At 42.1% G+C, this 18,217-nt stretch overlaps 2 protein-coding genes across 5 annotated transcripts in view; one reads left to right on the forward strand and one right to left on the reverse strand.

Annotated features, from left to right (window-relative positions):
- The window catches only part of PLEKHH1 (pleckstrin homology, MyTH4 and FERM domain containing H1), an 80,494-nt gene extending 67,121 nt beyond the window's left edge, over positions 1 to 13,373 (reverse strand). Inside the window, exon 1 of the mRNA XM_071558135.1 lies at positions 13,122 to 13,373. The gene's annotated coding sequence lies outside the window, so the exon portion shown is untranslated. The remainder of the gene's footprint in view (positions 1 to 13,121) is intronic.
- TMEM229B (transmembrane protein 229B) overlaps positions 13,074 to 18,217 on the forward strand; it is a 37,216-nt gene continuing 32,072 nt past the window's right edge. For 2 of the 4 annotated variants that reach the window (XM_071558140.1, XM_071558148.1), the window contains exon 1: positions 15,171 to 15,320. Coding sequence is in view for 1 of the 4 variants with exons in the window: in XM_071558139.1 (XP_071414240.1) it covers positions 15,311 to 15,320 (10 nt within the window). In the remaining 3 variants the exon portion in view is untranslated. Of the gene's footprint in view, positions 13,178 to 15,169; positions 15,321 to 18,217 lie in introns of those variants that run through there. The other 2 variants (XM_071558145.1, XM_071558139.1) reach the window with 2 other exon arrangements.

Below are 18,217 nucleotides of genomic sequence, written 5' to 3' on the forward strand. Positions count from 1 at the left end.
CTGATGTTTCTGTAAAAGCCACTTGTCTCCTCTCAGCCTTGATTTTTTTCCCATAAGGGCAAATTGACATGAGTCATTACCATTTATATTTGCCCAATTTAGCTTCTCAGAGGACATCACAGAAATAAAAAGCCTTATATTAAACCTTTTATAATTCAAGAAATTTAAAAATATTTTTGTGCTGGATCAAAATTATCATGTTATTCTTCTAATGATAAAAAGCAATGCCCTCATTACCAGAAGGAAGGGTTGTTGGTTTTGTTTTTAAATCTAGAGGAGCTTTAGGGGCTGTACTGCTAATTTTACATTCCCTCTTCACATCACTCTGCAGCCATACAGAAATGCAGAATACTGATCTCAGATTTCTATAACCTTCTCTGAAATCAGTGCCCACAGTTTTCTGTCTAGGCTTAGAGTGACAAGATTTATGTTTAAGGTAAGCCTGGTGCATAAAAATACTCAGAGGATTGTAGCCATGCAGGCATAAAAGGAGAGAGGATTCAGGACACCTTCCACCAATTTTCCTCCACAGGTTTAAGCAACATCCCCCTGCTTGCAACAGGTTAGGTGCATATGGATTTGTGACTGGATCATATCTTACAACCTCTGCAGAAGAAACAGCACGTTTTGGATAGCAGCAGATATGCTGCCCCTGAAAGTGCATATTCATTCTTCCCAGAGACCAAAATCTCTGGGAACTACCCTGAAGTTCCAGTAGCTGCTTACACCATTATCACAAAATCGATCACAGATGGTGCTTTTGATGGCAGGTTGGAAAAAATAATCTCTTGGCTTGTATCCTGAGCACATTTGATCTGGACTGACTGGGTGGAATCGTGACAGCCTGTTATCTTGTCATTGGAACAGAAACACTTCTCTGATTGCAACTAATGCTTGGGCAAGGATGAACGTTTTCCTTTAAATAGCAAACTTCAGCCTTAAATAGTTACACTTTGCCCTTGCTGTTTGGGTCTGTTGCATACCAAAGACTTAGCTCTTAGCAACATGAAATCCCATCCTAATTAGCTACTGTTAAACAATACCACTTTGTACCACTCTCAGAATGCTAAGCTCCTTCTATTCTGGAGCTACAGAAGAGGGGAGCGTTTCCTATCAAGCTCGATGCAGTTCAAGCCTCTTTCTGTAAAATTTGATTTTTTTTAAAGTTGAATCTAGTCCTGTATGTTAAACCCAAGCCACTCTATATATGTAAAAGTGACACTCAAGAAATAAAAAACTATTAACCTAACATAGCCCAGTGTAAGCACACAAAACGGTGTAAGAAGTTCTGGAAAATTCAGCAGCGCCATAAATTCAACATAAATGATGCATGCTAGACATAAAACTTGAGCATAAGCAGTCAGGTGGTATAATTCCAGGTGGAGAAAAAACTTTGTATCATTTACTCACTGGGAGTCAGTGAGCACATATGACATAGAGCAACTCACACATACAAATAAACCATTATTTGCATTTGCATCAACACTTTCAAAACCTCATAAGACTTTTAGTACTAAAAGTAGCTCTGTTTAAGACTAGACAATGTTTCAAAAAGAAGCAACATTTTGGCATACATGACCCTATACCTCAAACACTGCCCTTTCATGTATCACTGCAACATCGGTGTATTTTCTGATGACAAAACTTCCACCATCAGTTATAGAACTGCTTAATTGACCCATTGTTAGGAACTGTTCATGAATGTATGGACAGGCACAGAAACATGAAAGAGGAAATAATAAGAGACCTCACGCTGAAACCTTAGAAATATTGACATAACAGTGTGACCATCTGAACATACAGGGCTGGCACATTCATTTGTTTTAATGCAGGCCTGGAGAATCACTTGCAGAAAGCATCAAGGCCCATGTATCTCCCTAGAATAAAAATGTACTGGATGACACATGCAACTCTGCCCACTGTAAATGCCAATGGCTAATGATCATGATTCAAATGTGTGGGTTTGCATATGGCCCTTTTTTATGCTATTATAAATATTTTCCTCACAGGGTAGTCCCTGGCTTCAAGTTTCTTTCCTGCAACCATCTGATGATACATAGACTGACAAGACCAAGCTATTTTTCTTTTCAGTCTTTCAAAAAAGCTTGTTACAATCTATTTCACTTACTATCCTTGAACCTTTGATCTCATTTCCGTCTCACAAATTTACTCCCCATGACAATGTTATTCACAATAATGAAGACTGTATGACGACCTCAAAAAAGTCTAACTGCTTTAAGTTCTAATACTTTGTCATTACATTGAATTACATAATTTTCTGTACATTGTGAAGTTGTGCAACCAACGTGCTCACAGTCTTTAAAAGAATTCTATCTTTCAAAGTGAATAAAAGAAACACTTCTTCAAATGGGTTTGGTGCCTGTTTTAAAGGAAAAACTCCACTATCATATGACACATTCCAACCACTGTAGGTAAGTATAATACAACATGGAAAAAACTTTCCTCAAATGCTTTGCTGAGATAAACCTAAGGCTGCAAGTTTGAGTGACTGTAAATTGGATTGGTCTTGGTCCTGTAACATAATACCCAGCAAAGCTTCATTTTTCAGATCCCAGGGCCCATAAAGCCCTGGAGTCAGGAACTGAAATTTGTTGAGGTAATTCCAGCATGTTTTGGTCTTTTAAACTCCATGAGTGAACACATGAAGCATACATCAGTGCATCCCTTGACCTTCTGCTCCATAAGGATGCAGACAGCTCTGCAGAACCATTATGTTTTCCTCAGAGGGTAGAGCTAAAACATCATGTGCTTAGCCAACTCTGGAGTCTGAATAAAGGCTAGCTAGTAGAGGTTGCTTCCAGGTAAGATTGTTGGAAATTATTCTGTGTCATGGAGAAATCTATGTTAGCTCCTGTCAGTGACAAAGTTTGCATTTGTTACTCATCCTGGTAACATGCACTTTTTTTTTTTTAATTCTTATCTTTTGATATCCAGATATCAGTATGGAAAAAAGCCACAGAGGGCTGCTCTGACACTGTAAGGAAAACTTTCTGCAGATAATTTTCTCTCCCTCTGTCATCCAGCAGGTGGGAGAAGATCAACACAAACAGTGAAATACAGGGCTACTGGGTGTATTGTTTCCTGGGGATGCCTGGTTTGCTTGTGCACAACTCCGGGCATATCCAGTTGCTCTAATTTTCATACAGCTATCCACAGGCCCCAGGGAACATGACAGCGCCATTTTTTACTCTCTTAGAACAAAAGGAGTTGGATGTCACAGTGTCAATATTCATGGGGCACAGCAGAGGGACACAGGAAGCCCAGCAATGCTGCTGCACCTTGGAGTTGCCAGCTGGGGTTCCAGGACAGGTGACAGCAGGTGGGGGCAGCTTGGGCATGGACTCATCTGACTGCATCTTTTCACTGGTTGTGTGCACATCAGTTTTAGACATTTTTAAGGTTAATTCTGTAAACATAGCTTCTCAGGTCATCCAGAAGACATTGTACTGCCCTGCCAAAAATGCCCTAAAAAAAGATAATTAGCACAAGTCCAGTGCAGTTTCTTTGCTAGAAAATGTTAAACTGACTGCTGAGATGCCAACCTGTTAATGAACTTTGGTAATTTTGCCTTATGCTAATCATGGGGCAAGGACAGTGAGAATAGAGGAAATGAAAAAATTGAGAGAAAGGTGATAGACCTGCTTCAATGTAAGGGAAAATGAGTGGAGTTTGTGATTTCCTAGTTTATCCCAGTTTTAACTGTGGTGCAGTGATGTTTACAAGTAAGTAACAGCTAAATGTTTATAGAATTATAGCATATAAACGCTTTATAGTCAGTGCAACACAGTTAGCACTGCTGTCTCATGCCTGGGATTATACTAGAGAAACAGGGTTTTTGAGGAAGATGTATTAATTCTTTGTCCTCTGGTCTTATTAGGGGGTCAAGAAGAATGTCAATTGATGGTGAAATCTGTACCTCTGAGACTGGCTAATAAAGAATCCTTAATTGCTTGCATTAGGATAGATATCCCTTAAGAAAAAAGCCTACTGAAAATGTAGCTGACTCCAAATGGATTTTATAAGCTGATATCATCTTTGGCTGTGTTAAAGTATGATAGAAAGTTTCTGCCTAATAGCATGCCCAATGTTACAACAAAATTTAAAATGGCTTTGAACCAAAAAGCAACTATGGATTTTTTTTCTGAAGAAGCAAAATTCAGTCCTGACACTTTTACTCTAAAATTCTTCCTGTATTAGCTTGTACTTTTCCTTTGGAAGGATACAAAAGAGGACATTTAGTTCTCATTTACAGAGACAACAATGAAAAAACTTCTGAAAGCACTGGAGGGCATGGGTGTGACAGAGGTCAAATTATGGAAGTGAGATTTACCTATGCATCAGAGCCTAATTTGGGCTTCTTTCTGACTCTCATTTGACCACTTTAGGATCTGTCTCATGTAGTTAATCAGAATGTTATGAAACAGAATGTACCTAGTTTGACTGCCAGTCTGGGATTATTTTGCCTGACTTGAGCTACCCATGAGTCAAGAAATGGGCCTGAACTACTCGTCTGGCTCCATCTATCATCAGTGGGGACAGGGGAACTTGTTTAATCTCTTTAGGATGGAATGCATCATCATACAGAAGAGTCCAGTTCCCACAACTGAGTAACCAGGGCATAACAGCAGTACTGTTAAGAACTGGATCAGTCCATAAATGAAGAGTCACAATTAACTGTGCAGATGACTTTCACAGCTGGGGACCTCAAAGGTGCATCAGGACCTTTGCTCACATTCAACACACTTGATCTGGTTCTGTTCTTGCATTTCTGAGGTTGATTTCTTTGTTATTGGAAGTTTTGCAGGACTATTTGGTTTCTGGAGCATAATTTCTGGTCTCTTCTAAACTAGAAAGTCCTATAAATTATGGGTTTAAAGATCACTAGACTGAATATTGTTAAGCTGGCATTTATAGTCAGTGTCAAATATCTGATAATTGCAGATTACAATATGACAGAAAATCTCGGGATTTTTAGACATATTATGAACTAAACGTTCTACAGGACTACATATTTACATAATCTCATTAAATTTTTCACAAAAAGTCCTCTTAACAACTTTCCAAATGAAAATTTACTCTTTAGACAATATCAGGATCATCCTATGCTGGGGTGGTGCCTATTGATGGGGAGCTTTGCTTTATAAGATATAGATGCAATAATTGATGAAATAATAGTTTATTTACCCTATGTGTGGAGAGAGACAGTCTTTATCATGTGACTCTTCTTAGTAATCAAAAAGGTTTGGTTCCATTTGACTCCTACCCCACCTGACCCACTGACGTTTGTTGGGATCATGTGTTTATTGTGGGACTGCTACCAGGACAGTGACTGAATCTGAAAGCAAAGGTAAGAAAGGAAAAAGCTACTTTTTAAAACAGTGGAGTAACCTTCCTGTGTATCACTTTCATGTGTTCTTCATCATATGCATGTATATGGCAGCTGAAGTTGATGAGATTAGGTGGCTGCTTGTTCAGGTTTCTGGATATTATCTTCAGTCCTATGTGATGAACTTCATACTTCTCTGGGCCTGAGGCTGTCTAGTTGAATGGGGAAAATATTTCTATGTAATGCATTCAGAAAGTGACATAACAAAAATAAGTGAAATATAAGCTAATATAGTCAAGGAACACTGCAAAAGGAGTCTGCTTCTAGTGAAACTGTTGTATAACTCATATTAATTGTTAAGAATATTAATTGATGCTAATTCTTAAGAAGAAAGACATTCATATATTCACTGTTAAGAAGAAAATTAATTGAACCAGCATTCTGAAAACTGCTGTAATAATTTACACAGCACATTTTCTTGGTTTAATTTATCCACAATGAAAAAGTGAGTAAAAGAGGAGTACAAGAAGGAGAGAGCATAAAGAGGATAAGCTCTCTCTTAAGTGCAACCTTTGAGTATTTTGGAATTATTAGTAGCTCAGACACACAGGTGCTTTGATGTGCATAATGGCTTAATGTACTAAATAATAACAAAACAAAAGATGCTATTGTGGAAGAAGAGTCTCTCAGAGACCACTGAATGTGATTGGAGAACAGGACAAAACACAACAAAGCTGAGGGATAGAAACTCAGGCAGCAAAATATGGTAGACAACCAAAAGCTGCTTAAGAGTCATTGGATTTAAAGAAGTCCCAGTTTCATAAGCATAATAAAGAACAATATTGTTAAAATGCCATCCTGGATCAATGTATGAAGTGAAGGCATAGTTAGAAAATAAAAAGCCTACATAGCAAATGGTTAAATGGGAAATACTTAGCAATCAATATAAGTTAGACGTTATATAATATAAAAATATACAAAATAAAAAAGACAGCAGAAGAAAATCATTGATTGGCAGGCCTTAAGACAATAAAATGAGTTAAGAGTATATTAAAAACAATAGAAGTCTTAACAAGGGTACATGCTGCTGCTTGAGGCAGATGATGAAGCGATAATGTTGCAGAAAAGGCAAATATTCCAGACATATTTTTGTTCTTCATTTGAAAAGAAGAAAAATGATGAATTTATATCATATGAGCTGATAAAAGATTTTCTACTCTTTTAGTGACCAGGAGGAATGTAAAGTATGTATGGGGGGTAAATATTTTTAAATCATCAGGTCTGGATGGCTTACATGGGAATACTAATCAAGCTTATTTAACAGATCTTTAGCCTGCTGATACTGATATTTCATAAATCCTGTAATAGCAAGGAAATAGCAGAATACTAAAGGAGTGTCTGTTCTATGGCAATGTTTAAAAAATGGCAAAGTCAACCATCACAATAGATGTGCACCAGCAAGGTCACCAGCAGTTCATGGAAAAAGATATTAACTGAAAGAGAATTCTTTGACAAAGAATAAGAAAATTTAGGGATGTACTTCCCAGCATCACAATAATCTTGAAAAAAAATGAAAACACCAAAAGAACAAACAAACAAAAAAAGAAAGAATAATTTAAGCATCCCTGCCATGAGTAGGAAGATGACTAGAGATGCTCTTAAAATTCTTTCTAGCCCTACCTTATGTGGTTTCATAAAGAGATAACATGGTAACCAATAGAGAGTCCTCACTGGACAGGAGTGAAAATACGTGTATGGATTGTGAATTCTGCTTGATTTCTTAAATTGTTTTGTCACTGGATCAGGATCAGGAGCAACACTGGACATTTGTACCTGAGTGACTCCCATTCTCTGAGAAAAACTCCACAGGATGGTTGAAGCACAGGGAAAACAGTCCAGCTGGACACAGAATAGAATAAAGCCATGTCACCTGTGCTTGGCAACAGCCATGCAAGCAGTATTAGGTTCAGTACTATTCAGCATTTCCATCATTGCCCTAGATGTAAACAGAAACTCACTGTTGATGTGCAGGTATTAGGAAGCCTGGTGGAATGGCAATGATGAGCATTTATATGAGGCAGGCTGGATCACCTGGTGGATCAGACATGTTCAAGCAAAAAGCCTTTTACTCGAGCTAAATGCAAAGTTATGCATGTGGGAAACAGACAGGAGACTGGGAGATGTGTAATCAGAAACTCTACCCTGGAAAACAGTGCTCTGAAAAGGATCAGGGTTAGCAAAGTATGGAGTAGTTTCCCTCCAAGTGAGATACTGTAGTAGAAAGGGTGAAGTCAATCCTTGAATGCATAAACATGGCAACAGTGGGTAGAAGTACCAGGTTGCTTTTCTTTCCTTTGTGGCACTCGTGAGACTAATTATATGCAGGATATTTATTTTCAAAGGTTGTTGAAAATCTGGGGAAGGTGCAAAAGAAGCTTGGTAATTATTCAAGATATAATGTAAGTGCCTTATTGTAAATATCTTACAGTGCTCAACCTGTCTGACTTAGTGAAAAGGAGATGACTTATGGCTTGATTAATGAATTGATACTGTTGGAGGCATAAAATACTAGCAGGAAAGGGCTCTGAGCAGACTAAGTCATATTGAGGACTGAGTGGAGGAATTATTAAGCCAGACAAATTGAAGTGAAGAATGAGACAACAAAAATTATTAACTACTAGAACAAGCTAATGTGGTGAATTCTTCATCTATTTATGTCTTCATCAAAACTAGATATTTTTTACTGTCTTACAGCCAACTGCAAATTGTCAAGCATGAGTTGTAGCTTTTAATACTGGACTATATCCATGAAAATTAATGGGCTATGATATCTAAGAGGTCATTCTAGGTCATAGCAATCTCCCCTAGATTCCTTTATGATGTAGAAAAGCTACATATTTATTAATTATTATGATTATGTCAATAAGCAGTAGCTAAACATGAAACTTTCTTTCTGCTCTGCCCTTTAAGTACTACCATTTAATGATAACAAAATGAATTAAGGTTGCCAAGATAACTAATAGAGGAAACTGGAGGACTGTAAAAGTGCATGATTGATTTTCTCTCTTTAGACATTCCAGTATATGGTCACTTTACCAGTTGGAGTGGCATAATACACAGGAAGTATAAGTTGTCAGGTGTCTACCTTTGTTCCTCTATCTAGAAACTTCTTTCTTTGGCTGTGACATGCACCTGTGATAAGGAACCTGGTCTCATGCACACATTGTATTAACAAAACCAGTGCAAGTATTTTTGGAACACACAAATCAAAGTAGGGATGCCAAAACTTAAGTTCTTACCCAGAATAGCAAAAAAACCCATAACCCAGCAATATTGCCATAGAAAACAATGTTTCTAACATTATTTCAATGTTTGAATATGGGAACCTCCATTGCCAAAGTGACATTTGGTGGTTTTACCACCAAAATGGAGAGGCATGGATTGTTGCTAATTTATCTTGGTAAATCCTGTTAGTAGCAACCTGCATATTCTAGTAGTGTCTAAATGCTTTCAAGAATCAGCCCATGGGAACTTTCATCCTATATAACCTCAAAGCACTTTGGAGGCCTCCATGGCAAAGCATGGGTGCTACTCACAGTGCACAGCATTCCAGAACAGGAGTTAAAGAAAGAAACTGAAGAATCTCATCGCTAATGAGGTAGGAAAATTCAGTGAATGGGAAGAGCAGGGTAGATAACTTGCATTTATAGTAGACAGCCTATCTGGCAGATTTAGCCACCTCTCTAGCTGCTTCAGCACTGTTTGTGAATGGGTTTTGTTCATCTCATATGTTTTTGTTATTCAAAAAGCTCCTGGCCTGTGGAATGTTCTTGAGCAGCTCATTGTGGATATTTGGATCATCAAAGTAGAGTCAAACCACAATTTTTAGTTCTGAATTGCTTTAATGTATTCCTTTGACACATCCACTCTCCACATAATTTCAAGTCTCAGAGAAACACTTTTTCAATTTCATTCCTATAATGTAATTTCCCTCAACCTTCTTCACTTACCCTCTTTTTTATATTGTAACCTTGTCTTTTCCATCACTTCCCTGTAACCATTCCCCTTTTCTCCCTGGTTTATTATCACTACTTAACTATTGCCTGAGAACTGTATTATAAGTCACTTGGAGCAGACACTTCTCAGTTTACTGTTGATCAGAGCACTTTGCACATGTTGTGTTGTATAAATAAAAAATATAGTTCCAGAAATATTTAGTCTTTCAGTTATATTTTGCAGTATAGTATGTAACAGAGACACTATATGAAATAAAATTATTTATTATAATTATCCCAACTCTGGCACTGACATTCAAAAGCTTTTTAGGTAAACCATGTGCTTTCTCTCTTCTCTGTCTGTTTCTTAGCTAGCTCAGAGTTACAAGATATATCAGTGAAGTGCTACCATTGGGTTGTTTGCCATTCCAGAAACTCTTCAGGTGTTAACACGTCTTTGCTTACCCTGTTTTCTATTGGCTTGCCTCAAAGCCTTCTAGCAAAGGAAATGTTTCTCAGCTGGGGAAACAAAAACAGAGAGGTGAATTTGAGGGCATTGAGAAGGCCTAAAGCATGTCTGTGAACATATCCCGAGCCCCCAGAGCTCCAGTCTCCTGGCATTTTTAATGGGAGACACATCTTCCCAAAACAGACTGTTGATCAAGTTGGACTGCACATGTGCAGGTTTGTAAAGTGGCTTGCCTCTCCTCAGCACTATGTTTGCATTTTGTTAAACCTGGCAAGATACCAGAAAACAGAATTACCACCAAACCCTTCAGGATATGTCATTTCCACATATATAGTATTTGCTTTTCTTCTGCCCCTGAATCCCGAATAGAAACCATTAGGGATTCTTCTATTTATTTTCATTAACAATTCAAGCAAACATCAGCTTATTTAGTCAGACATCAGTCACGTGTCAGGTAAATTTTGCCTGTTGTTTGTTTTAGAAGTCTCAGGCTGCTCTGTTCTGAAGGACCTCTCTGGCATCTAATCCACATGACGGCAAAGATGGCAGAAGGTAGCAGAGGACACTAGTGCTCTACCGAGCAATTCTTCTATCAGTGCAAAGAGATGATCCCTGAACAACATCCCAGAGGAAACTCAAAAGCTTTGAAATACTGTCTTACTAACATTCTTTCCCATGGATACCTTGAACAAAACAGCCCTGGATGGGGCTTTCCTAAACAGGGGACTGTGACAGTAAAAGAGGCTTTGCTGCAGGGCACTAGTCACATCTGTTAGGAGTAAAAGTTTCCTATTTGCAGTGTTTCATTTCAGAGCCAGGCTCTCACCAAGACATAATGCATGGCAAGGAGCTATTACAGAAAAATGCCTTGAAGGAAAGCAAAGCTAAACACTTATGCAAACTTTACTATTATAATCTATATCTAGAGGAAAGAAAATGTTTTGAGTAGGGGAATGATTTCAGCAATCCCAGAGAGAATGGCCAGATTTTTCAAAAATAGGTCTGGGTTTCTCAGGGACTGCTGCCTAACCTTTAATGTTTTGAGGCTGATGCCAAGGACAGCACCTTACTGGCAGAGACTGGCACATGCACGGTTAAATGAACAAATGTTTAAATGGCTTCAGTTTGGGGAAGAGGTAAGTTGAGAACCTTTGTGGATTTAACTCCTCCCTCTATCCCTTTGTGAATCAAGTACTTTTTCAGGAGTGATGAATAAGGCATTGGTGTCTGAAGCCACAGACCAAGCCCCTGATACAAGCAAAAGAAAGACGGGAACCATCAGACTAGGGAGTCTCCTTCAGCTTGAAGGAATCATGTTTGAAAATTTCCTTCATGTTTTTTTCAATAAGCTCACCAAATGAGTGAAAGCAGTGAAAATCCCTCTGCCAGCACCAAAAGCAAAAAGAGACAAAGGAAGCAGTTTCCATGCTATTGCATGAAGACCTATGCAAGCTGATCTGAGACAGCACGTGATTTTCATATTCTTCAAAATCCACTTCCTGCTACAAGGATTTGAATAACATTTGTCGCCATAATGACTGGTGTCACCTCAGAAAAAAAATGCTAGTTTCTTCTTTAATTTCCTTGTAAGCTTCAAGATTGCTCTTTGTTCCTCAGTTTCCTGTCAGAGAAGCCTGTATTTTGGTTGTACATCTGTGGGGGTTATTAAACAAACACAGAGCATCTTCTTTCTATTCTATATACTCAGGGAGATGAAATTTATAAATCCCAGTTGCAGGGCCTTCTCAGGCAAATAGGAGAGAAAGAGCCAAACTTCCACATGGACCAAAAACCCCTGACTCCAGCTAGTGAGGGTTAAAGCAATTGTGATGAAGTTTTCCATGATAGGTGTTTCCTTCAATGCACTGCCTGGTTGGAGTCACACCGAGCCAGGGCTGAGTAAAGAATGAGGAGTGTTATAAGGTGAGATTCCTATTTCATTTGCTATAGAACCCTTTAGCATGTAAAGAGTGAGTCAGGAAATTAGAATGACTTAATGAGCCAGTTGGTTAAACTCTGCTCTGGAAAGACAGAACCCATTCCTCATTAGTTCCTAACGAGTGTCAGACAAGTCACTTGAACTAAACTGGTTAGACTAATTTCCAGGTGCTCCTTTCTCAACTGGGACTGGATTTACAGAAGGGATGAGCATCCACAACTGGAATTTAAATACAAGAACCCCTTTAAAACTAAATTCTCTGGGGAAAGAGAAATGCTATGAATCTCAAATTTAAGATTCCTTTTAACTGAAACATGTCTGAACTTCAAAGCCCACTCTGCAGAGTGAGATCTTACCTCACTGGGAATAAACATAGTGGTAGCAATATTTGTGATGCACTCAGATACCAGTGTAATGACCACATCAAAGCATTCCTGAGGTTTTAAGTAATTTTTTTTTCAGTGTAACAGTGTGCCACAAATAAAAAGACAAAAGTGGATGAGTGAGGAACTAGCTTGGGTAGTGCTGTACTGCACTCTTTAGTGTGTCCAGATACAAGAGTAAAGCAGCAAACAAATATGATGACACTACTTTCTAAGATGTTTCTGTATAGTCAGGTGTTATACTGGACCCAAATGAAGAAATCCTTCCAGAACCAGACAGGCCGGTGCAGAGTCATCTGAGCCAGTTTTGGACCATCTGAGCCAGGGGACCTAGATCAGGTGTTAAGTATTATCTATGTTATTTCAGAAAAAGGCAACACACACATGAAGGGATTATGAGGCCATTAACAGGATCAGTTGCATCGCCTGTGCCTATTTACAAGTGGCTGCAGAGAGGCTAGAGCATACTTAGGTCACCACAAACTCTTTTCATCTTGGACCCAGCTTCCTGCACACAAGCCTGGATACCCTCTCCCCAGCACCAGGCCTTGGAGAGCTCAAGCCTCCTCATAAATGCCTGACAAAAGAGCACTTCTCAAAATTGTCTCTCCTTTGTCCCTAAATATCACTCTACTCCCACTTTCACTGTATAATAATCTCCACTTCAGTTTTTTTCTTTTCCATTACTATCTCGGGCTGAAAGAAACCAGGCTGGACAGAAAATTAACAGCTTTTCTGGAGCAGCTAATGCAGCTGGGGAGACTTGAGCAAGCTCTCAGGTGTACAGCACCGCTACCAGGTGCTCGCTTTGACATTTCTCCCTCCCTCAGTACAGTACAGTGTTTGTCTTCATTCCCCTCACCCTGCCTCGCTGCCTCCTCCTTCCTCCCTTCTCATTCTGGGAGCCCTCTCCTTTCTCCTCACCTCCTCCTTCCTCTCTTTGCATGCTGTGACTAAACAGGAGAATACAGATTTATGTAGTCCTTACATTTGCTTCTCATTTTTTCTGGTCCATCTTTGGCTGTTGATTTCTCCGTCTCATAGGTGAGTATCTCTGAGCTCTCTTCTTCCTCTTTGACCTTTTCTCTGCTTCTTTTAAGGCATTCCCTCCTTTCATGCTGTGAAACGTTCATGCTGTCTCATACTGTGAAATGATCTCTCTCACGCTCTCTCTTGACTAGCACAGTCCTCAGTGCTTTCTAAAGGATGCTATTTCACAATAAATATATAAGCACCGCATCAGGCTGCTGTCTTCTCTAACTGCCCAGTCAGATATGGTATTTTAAAGGTGCTTCTTAGAACATCAAAGATGCCTTAGCTATTTCAGCATTTTCCTTCTCAGCTCTGTTGAAATTTATAAAATGCAATTGTGGGGTTTTTTCCATCGAGCTTGAGTTCACTGTCACATGCAGTGCTGGCCTAGCTTGCACACCTTCTTTGCTGAGGTTGGGCTAGTTGTGCATTATTCTCCATTTCCCCTTTAAAACACTCCATCTTTCTGAATCTCCAGCCCTCACAGTGAGATTGTGCAATCAGGTGACTTGGTGACAGGCTGGTTTGCTGCATTGTGGCATCCTCGGAGCAGCTACAGCGGTTTGTGCACAGAGCCGCCGGTGCAAGCGCGGCGGGAGCGCCAGCCGGGAGGAGGGCACTCCTGGTTATGCAGAGCCGTGCACAGCCGCGGCGGGTTCTGGGCGTGCGGCGTCTGCTGGCCCTGCGGTTTGGGGGCTGAAGGAGCAGCCTCTCAGGAGAATACCTGCCTTGGACAGAGCCAATGCGGCCAGACATCTTGAGAATTCTTCATTGTAATGGCCTCGGGGCCCACAGAGATCCGGCTGCCTCATCATTGGTACCATTTATTATTGATGCCAGAAATGTTGAGTCATTAAACAGAGGTCATAAAAACATCCTTATTCTGCTAAAAACATTAGCTTATAATTTCTGGTACTACTGAAGGCAGGAGAGACTAGGAATCCTTGTGCCTGTGAGAAAGAAAATGTGGAGTGCATTAGAGGCCTGGGAAGACCAGAGAAGATCCCAAAGTCAGTAGCTCATTAGAAAAAGCCGGGTGCTGGTTAAAGACAGGTCTCTGGGCTCAGGATCAATTCCCATTTCTGAGTTTGGGTCACTTCAGGTTACCATTTTACCCCAGAACATGTTAATTTCTCTCTCTGTAAAGGAACAGAACTAAAACCCTCCCTCACTTCTGTCTGAAGACTGTAAGGCACTTCAGAGGAAATAACCAGCTACTCCTCCCTGCAGAGAAGCTCCGTTTGTTCAGAGGGAAGGCAGAGGTGCACAGGGGTCATTTGCTTGCAAACGTTGGTTCAGGACTGCCATCTCCTGATTTCTAATGCTAAAGAGGCATTTTTTTCTTGTGTTCTCCTGCTGCGGAAGAGTTAAGTGTAGCCAGATCTTAGTTTATTTTTACCACCTATGCTTTAAATTTATTTTCTCCTCTTGATCGGGCAGTTTTCTGAATCTGAAGAGGTCCTTCTGGGTGGAAAAACACATTTTACAGAGATGATGTTTCACTATTTTTATAAGTGAAGCTGCAGACAAATAATTCTTTTGATATGTGTGTGATCTCCTTCATTGCAGGGATGTCCTGCCAGCGGTCAGATCCCAGAACAGGCACGTGGGGGTTACATCCCTCAGCTGACCGGGGGGCGGCTGGGGTGGTTATTTGGTTTTTGGTTACGAATTTCTTTAGAGGAGTAAATATGAAGAACCTGTACCGCAGGCTCACCAGCCAAGGAGCGCCGTGCCACTTCGTGGCCCCAGGCACAGCAAACACTCGAAGCGTTTGGGGAGCTTTCGGGCAGGGTGTTCCCGACACGCACCTGAGCACACAACGACAGGGTGCCGTTCTCTGGGAGAAGCGGGTCCCTCTCGCGGGTCCCCCCCCGCGGCCCGCGGAGAGGTCGGGCCGGGCCGGGCCGGGCCGGGCCGGGCGGTGCGGCTGCGGCTGCGGCTGGGGCTGGGGCTCGGGCTCGGTGCGGGCGCGGGGCAGCGCCGCGGGGCGGGGGACGCAGTACGAGGCAGTGCGCAAAGAGTTAAGGGAAGGTGGCAGGGCAGGCTGGCTGTCGGGAGCGAGCATGTGCAGATTGAAACCGCATCCATACTACGGGCGAGTGTCACTGGCACATTTCACCTCCCGCCGGCTGCGGGGCACCCATGGACACCGGTGAGGCCACGAGCCGCGGCCGGCGGGCGGGGGGGCCGAGCGGCGGCACCGGCAGCTCCCGCGGCCATCGCTGCCCGCACGGCCGCCCCGCCTGGGGGTGCGCGGGGCCCACGGCGGCCTCCCCGCAGCCGAGCGGCGCGGGGGATGTGCTGCCCGGGGCGGACGGCGGGGATGGCGCCCGGGGCCGCTGGTTTCGCTTTCTGGCGGCGGGAGGGCCCTGCCTCCCCCGCCGGGCGGGCGCCGGCCGGAGCCAGACAAAGGCGGGCGGAGAAGCACCAGCCTCCCCGTGGCGGGACCGGGCACCGGCGTTCCGCCCCCGCTGGCCGGGCCGGGCCGGGCCCCCGCAGCGCCGGGGCCGGGGGCGCGATGCGGGTCTCGGCGGGGCGGAGCGGGAGCCCGGGCCGCGGAGCCCTCGGGGCGCTGGGGAAGCAGGGTGGAAGGGTTGCTGAAATTGAACCTGCTTTTCGCTGGAGTGTCATTTTTTGATAAAAGAAATGTCTCGAAACATTTTTTTGTATTGAATTCAGCAAAACTTTATTGTAGGAAAGGGGCAATGGCCCTGAGGCAGCCCAGCGGTTGCTGAGTAGGACTGGGAGGTGGGGGCTGGCTCTGGTCCGTTCGTGACTTTTCTGCAACCTTGGGAATTACTCGTGTGCAAAGCCCAGCGGTCAGGGATACGAGTAATGCAATCAGCTAAAAAATGGTCATTCCCCCCCTTTTTAAAATTTAAATTAGTCTCAAGATGCTTGCTGTAGTTTCATTTTTCATATGGAAAAATATTTAGAATAGCTGAATTTTGGTGAAATGGAAAATCTGATTCCTCCTGCCACCTGCTTATGCTGGAGGTCTGAAAATTGTCTCTCGGGTGCTTGGGAGCAGGGATCCTGGGAGGCTGCTCTCTCTCGCTCATCATGAGCTGGAGCATTACACTGGGACTTCCTAGAGAGCATTTTGCATTGCTGGCCCAAAACTACTGGGGATGTACAAATTTGTTAAGCCTCCTAATTACACAGCAGATGCATTAAAACTCTGTTATGTGAAGTACTTCATATTGTTCTTTCACACCGTTTGTTTGACAGGTTTGTCCTGTTTCCCTCCTAATTCTGAAGAAAAAAGCAGTCCCTGCAGAAGCTGATTTTTTTTGCAGGCAAGGTGGTAACAGCTCCATTACTGCCAGAGCTGTGTGCATTGGGGATCTGCAAGAACAGATTGCCCAAAGAGCTCCATTCTGTTGGTTCCAGGGACCCACGGAACATGCAATATATACATGTGGCATCAGTTAGAGATAGGACTAGTACTGTTTGGTGGTAAATAGGAAGTCATGAAAACAAGAACTACCATAAATTATTAGGAAACAGAAAAGGAAGACTTACTGACATGGAATTGTTAATACCTGTGGCAACTTTCAACCACCACTGAGGAAGACTGTGTAGGAAGTCTTTAAAGGTACCCTGATGCCATGACATGTCCTGATGGTCTTTTCTGAATCCCAGTGCCTAGTCCTAGTGAGAAGGTATGACCTCTCCCATGCAGGAATGTTTTTTCTGTGTCAGGTGACAGCAGCTTGCTACTGTCAATAAATTAGGATTGTTCACTGAATTTGAAAGTAGGTATTTTCTCCCTGAGAAATGTATGCTCTCTGTGCATCTATGTGAAAATGTCATAGTTCTGTCTTGAGACCCCCAGCTAAAGAATATGGGTGTCTCTGTGCTTGTAGAAGGGGAAACTGAGGTGCAGGAAGATGGCATTTCACAGGTAGATGTCGAATTGACACAGAAGAGTTACCTCCAGATAATTTAACTAGTAGCTATAGGAGCTTCCTAAATAAAGGTCAGCAGAACTGTTACAAGCTGCTTATTCAATGTCTTTGAAACATCCAGAGATCCTCTGATCACTGGCATATTGAAAATGTGAGTCGTGTAGTCTGGTGGAAAGGAAATGGAGGGACGTGCAGGTGTTGAGGTACTACTGCTTGTGACTGCATAACTTCTTGCTGAGGCTCTGGCAACATGTCCATCGACTTGGTCAGTATTGCTATTCCCACTTCCCTGCAGGCTGATAGTGGAGGCAGAAAACAGGCTGCTTCCTTGAAGAGTTCAAACCTTGGCATTCTTCTGGCGAGATCCCATGGCAGTTTACAGAAATGGTCAAAGGGGGTCTAAAACAAGAGGTATGGATAGCTTAGCCATATGGGTAACCTAGATCTCTGCACCCACATGGAAATGATCCCTGGTAGTGGGGACTCTGCAGTTTGGCTGACCATGTCATAATGTGATGTGGTGCCAAACAGTGAAAGGCAAATTTAACCTTGAAGGAAGATGCACGTTTCTGACTTTAAGACAGAAAGAGGGTTTTGGATAAGGTGGTGAACTCAAAAGCATGTGGAGTCTTTAAATTAAGATATCTGTTTACAATCTATACTTTATTTCAACATCTGAAGAAGTCCTAAGGAGTGAAGATGTAGGGATCCCTTTGGTCTTGTAATTTGAGGATCTGTTTTTTTTCCACACATCAAGAACTGGGGAGAGGAGTTGCTTTCGAGTGTCATAAATGTGCTTCGAATACCTGTCTGCTTGATTAAGAGAGTGACTCTCCTGAGGTGGGGTGTTTCAGGGCTGCTGGCAGGCACTGCATTGTGTCCAGGAAGGGTGTTTCTTCACATGGTGTAATTAGCCAGATGAATTTAATTTTTGCTTTCCTCCAAAGCATTAGAAATTAACTGAAATCGGGGACTGAGCATTCCAAGAAGAAGGAGGTCCGGGAGAGGAGTGGAAGAGAAGCAGAGGAGACTGTGGACTCTTCCTGGGTCAGGGGAAGACCCCCAACTTTTTGCTATCATCACATGCTTTGATGGCAAGTCTTGTTTGTAGCCTCAGAGTCATATGTATTGCAGAGTC

Source organism: Pithys albifrons, chromosome 6 (assembly GCF_047495875.1).
Source record: "Pithys albifrons albifrons isolate INPA30051 chromosome 6, PitAlb_v1, whole genome shotgun sequence".
In the NCBI taxonomy this organism is placed as follows: domain Eukaryota; kingdom Metazoa; phylum Chordata; class Aves; order Passeriformes; family Thamnophilidae; genus Pithys; species Pithys albifrons.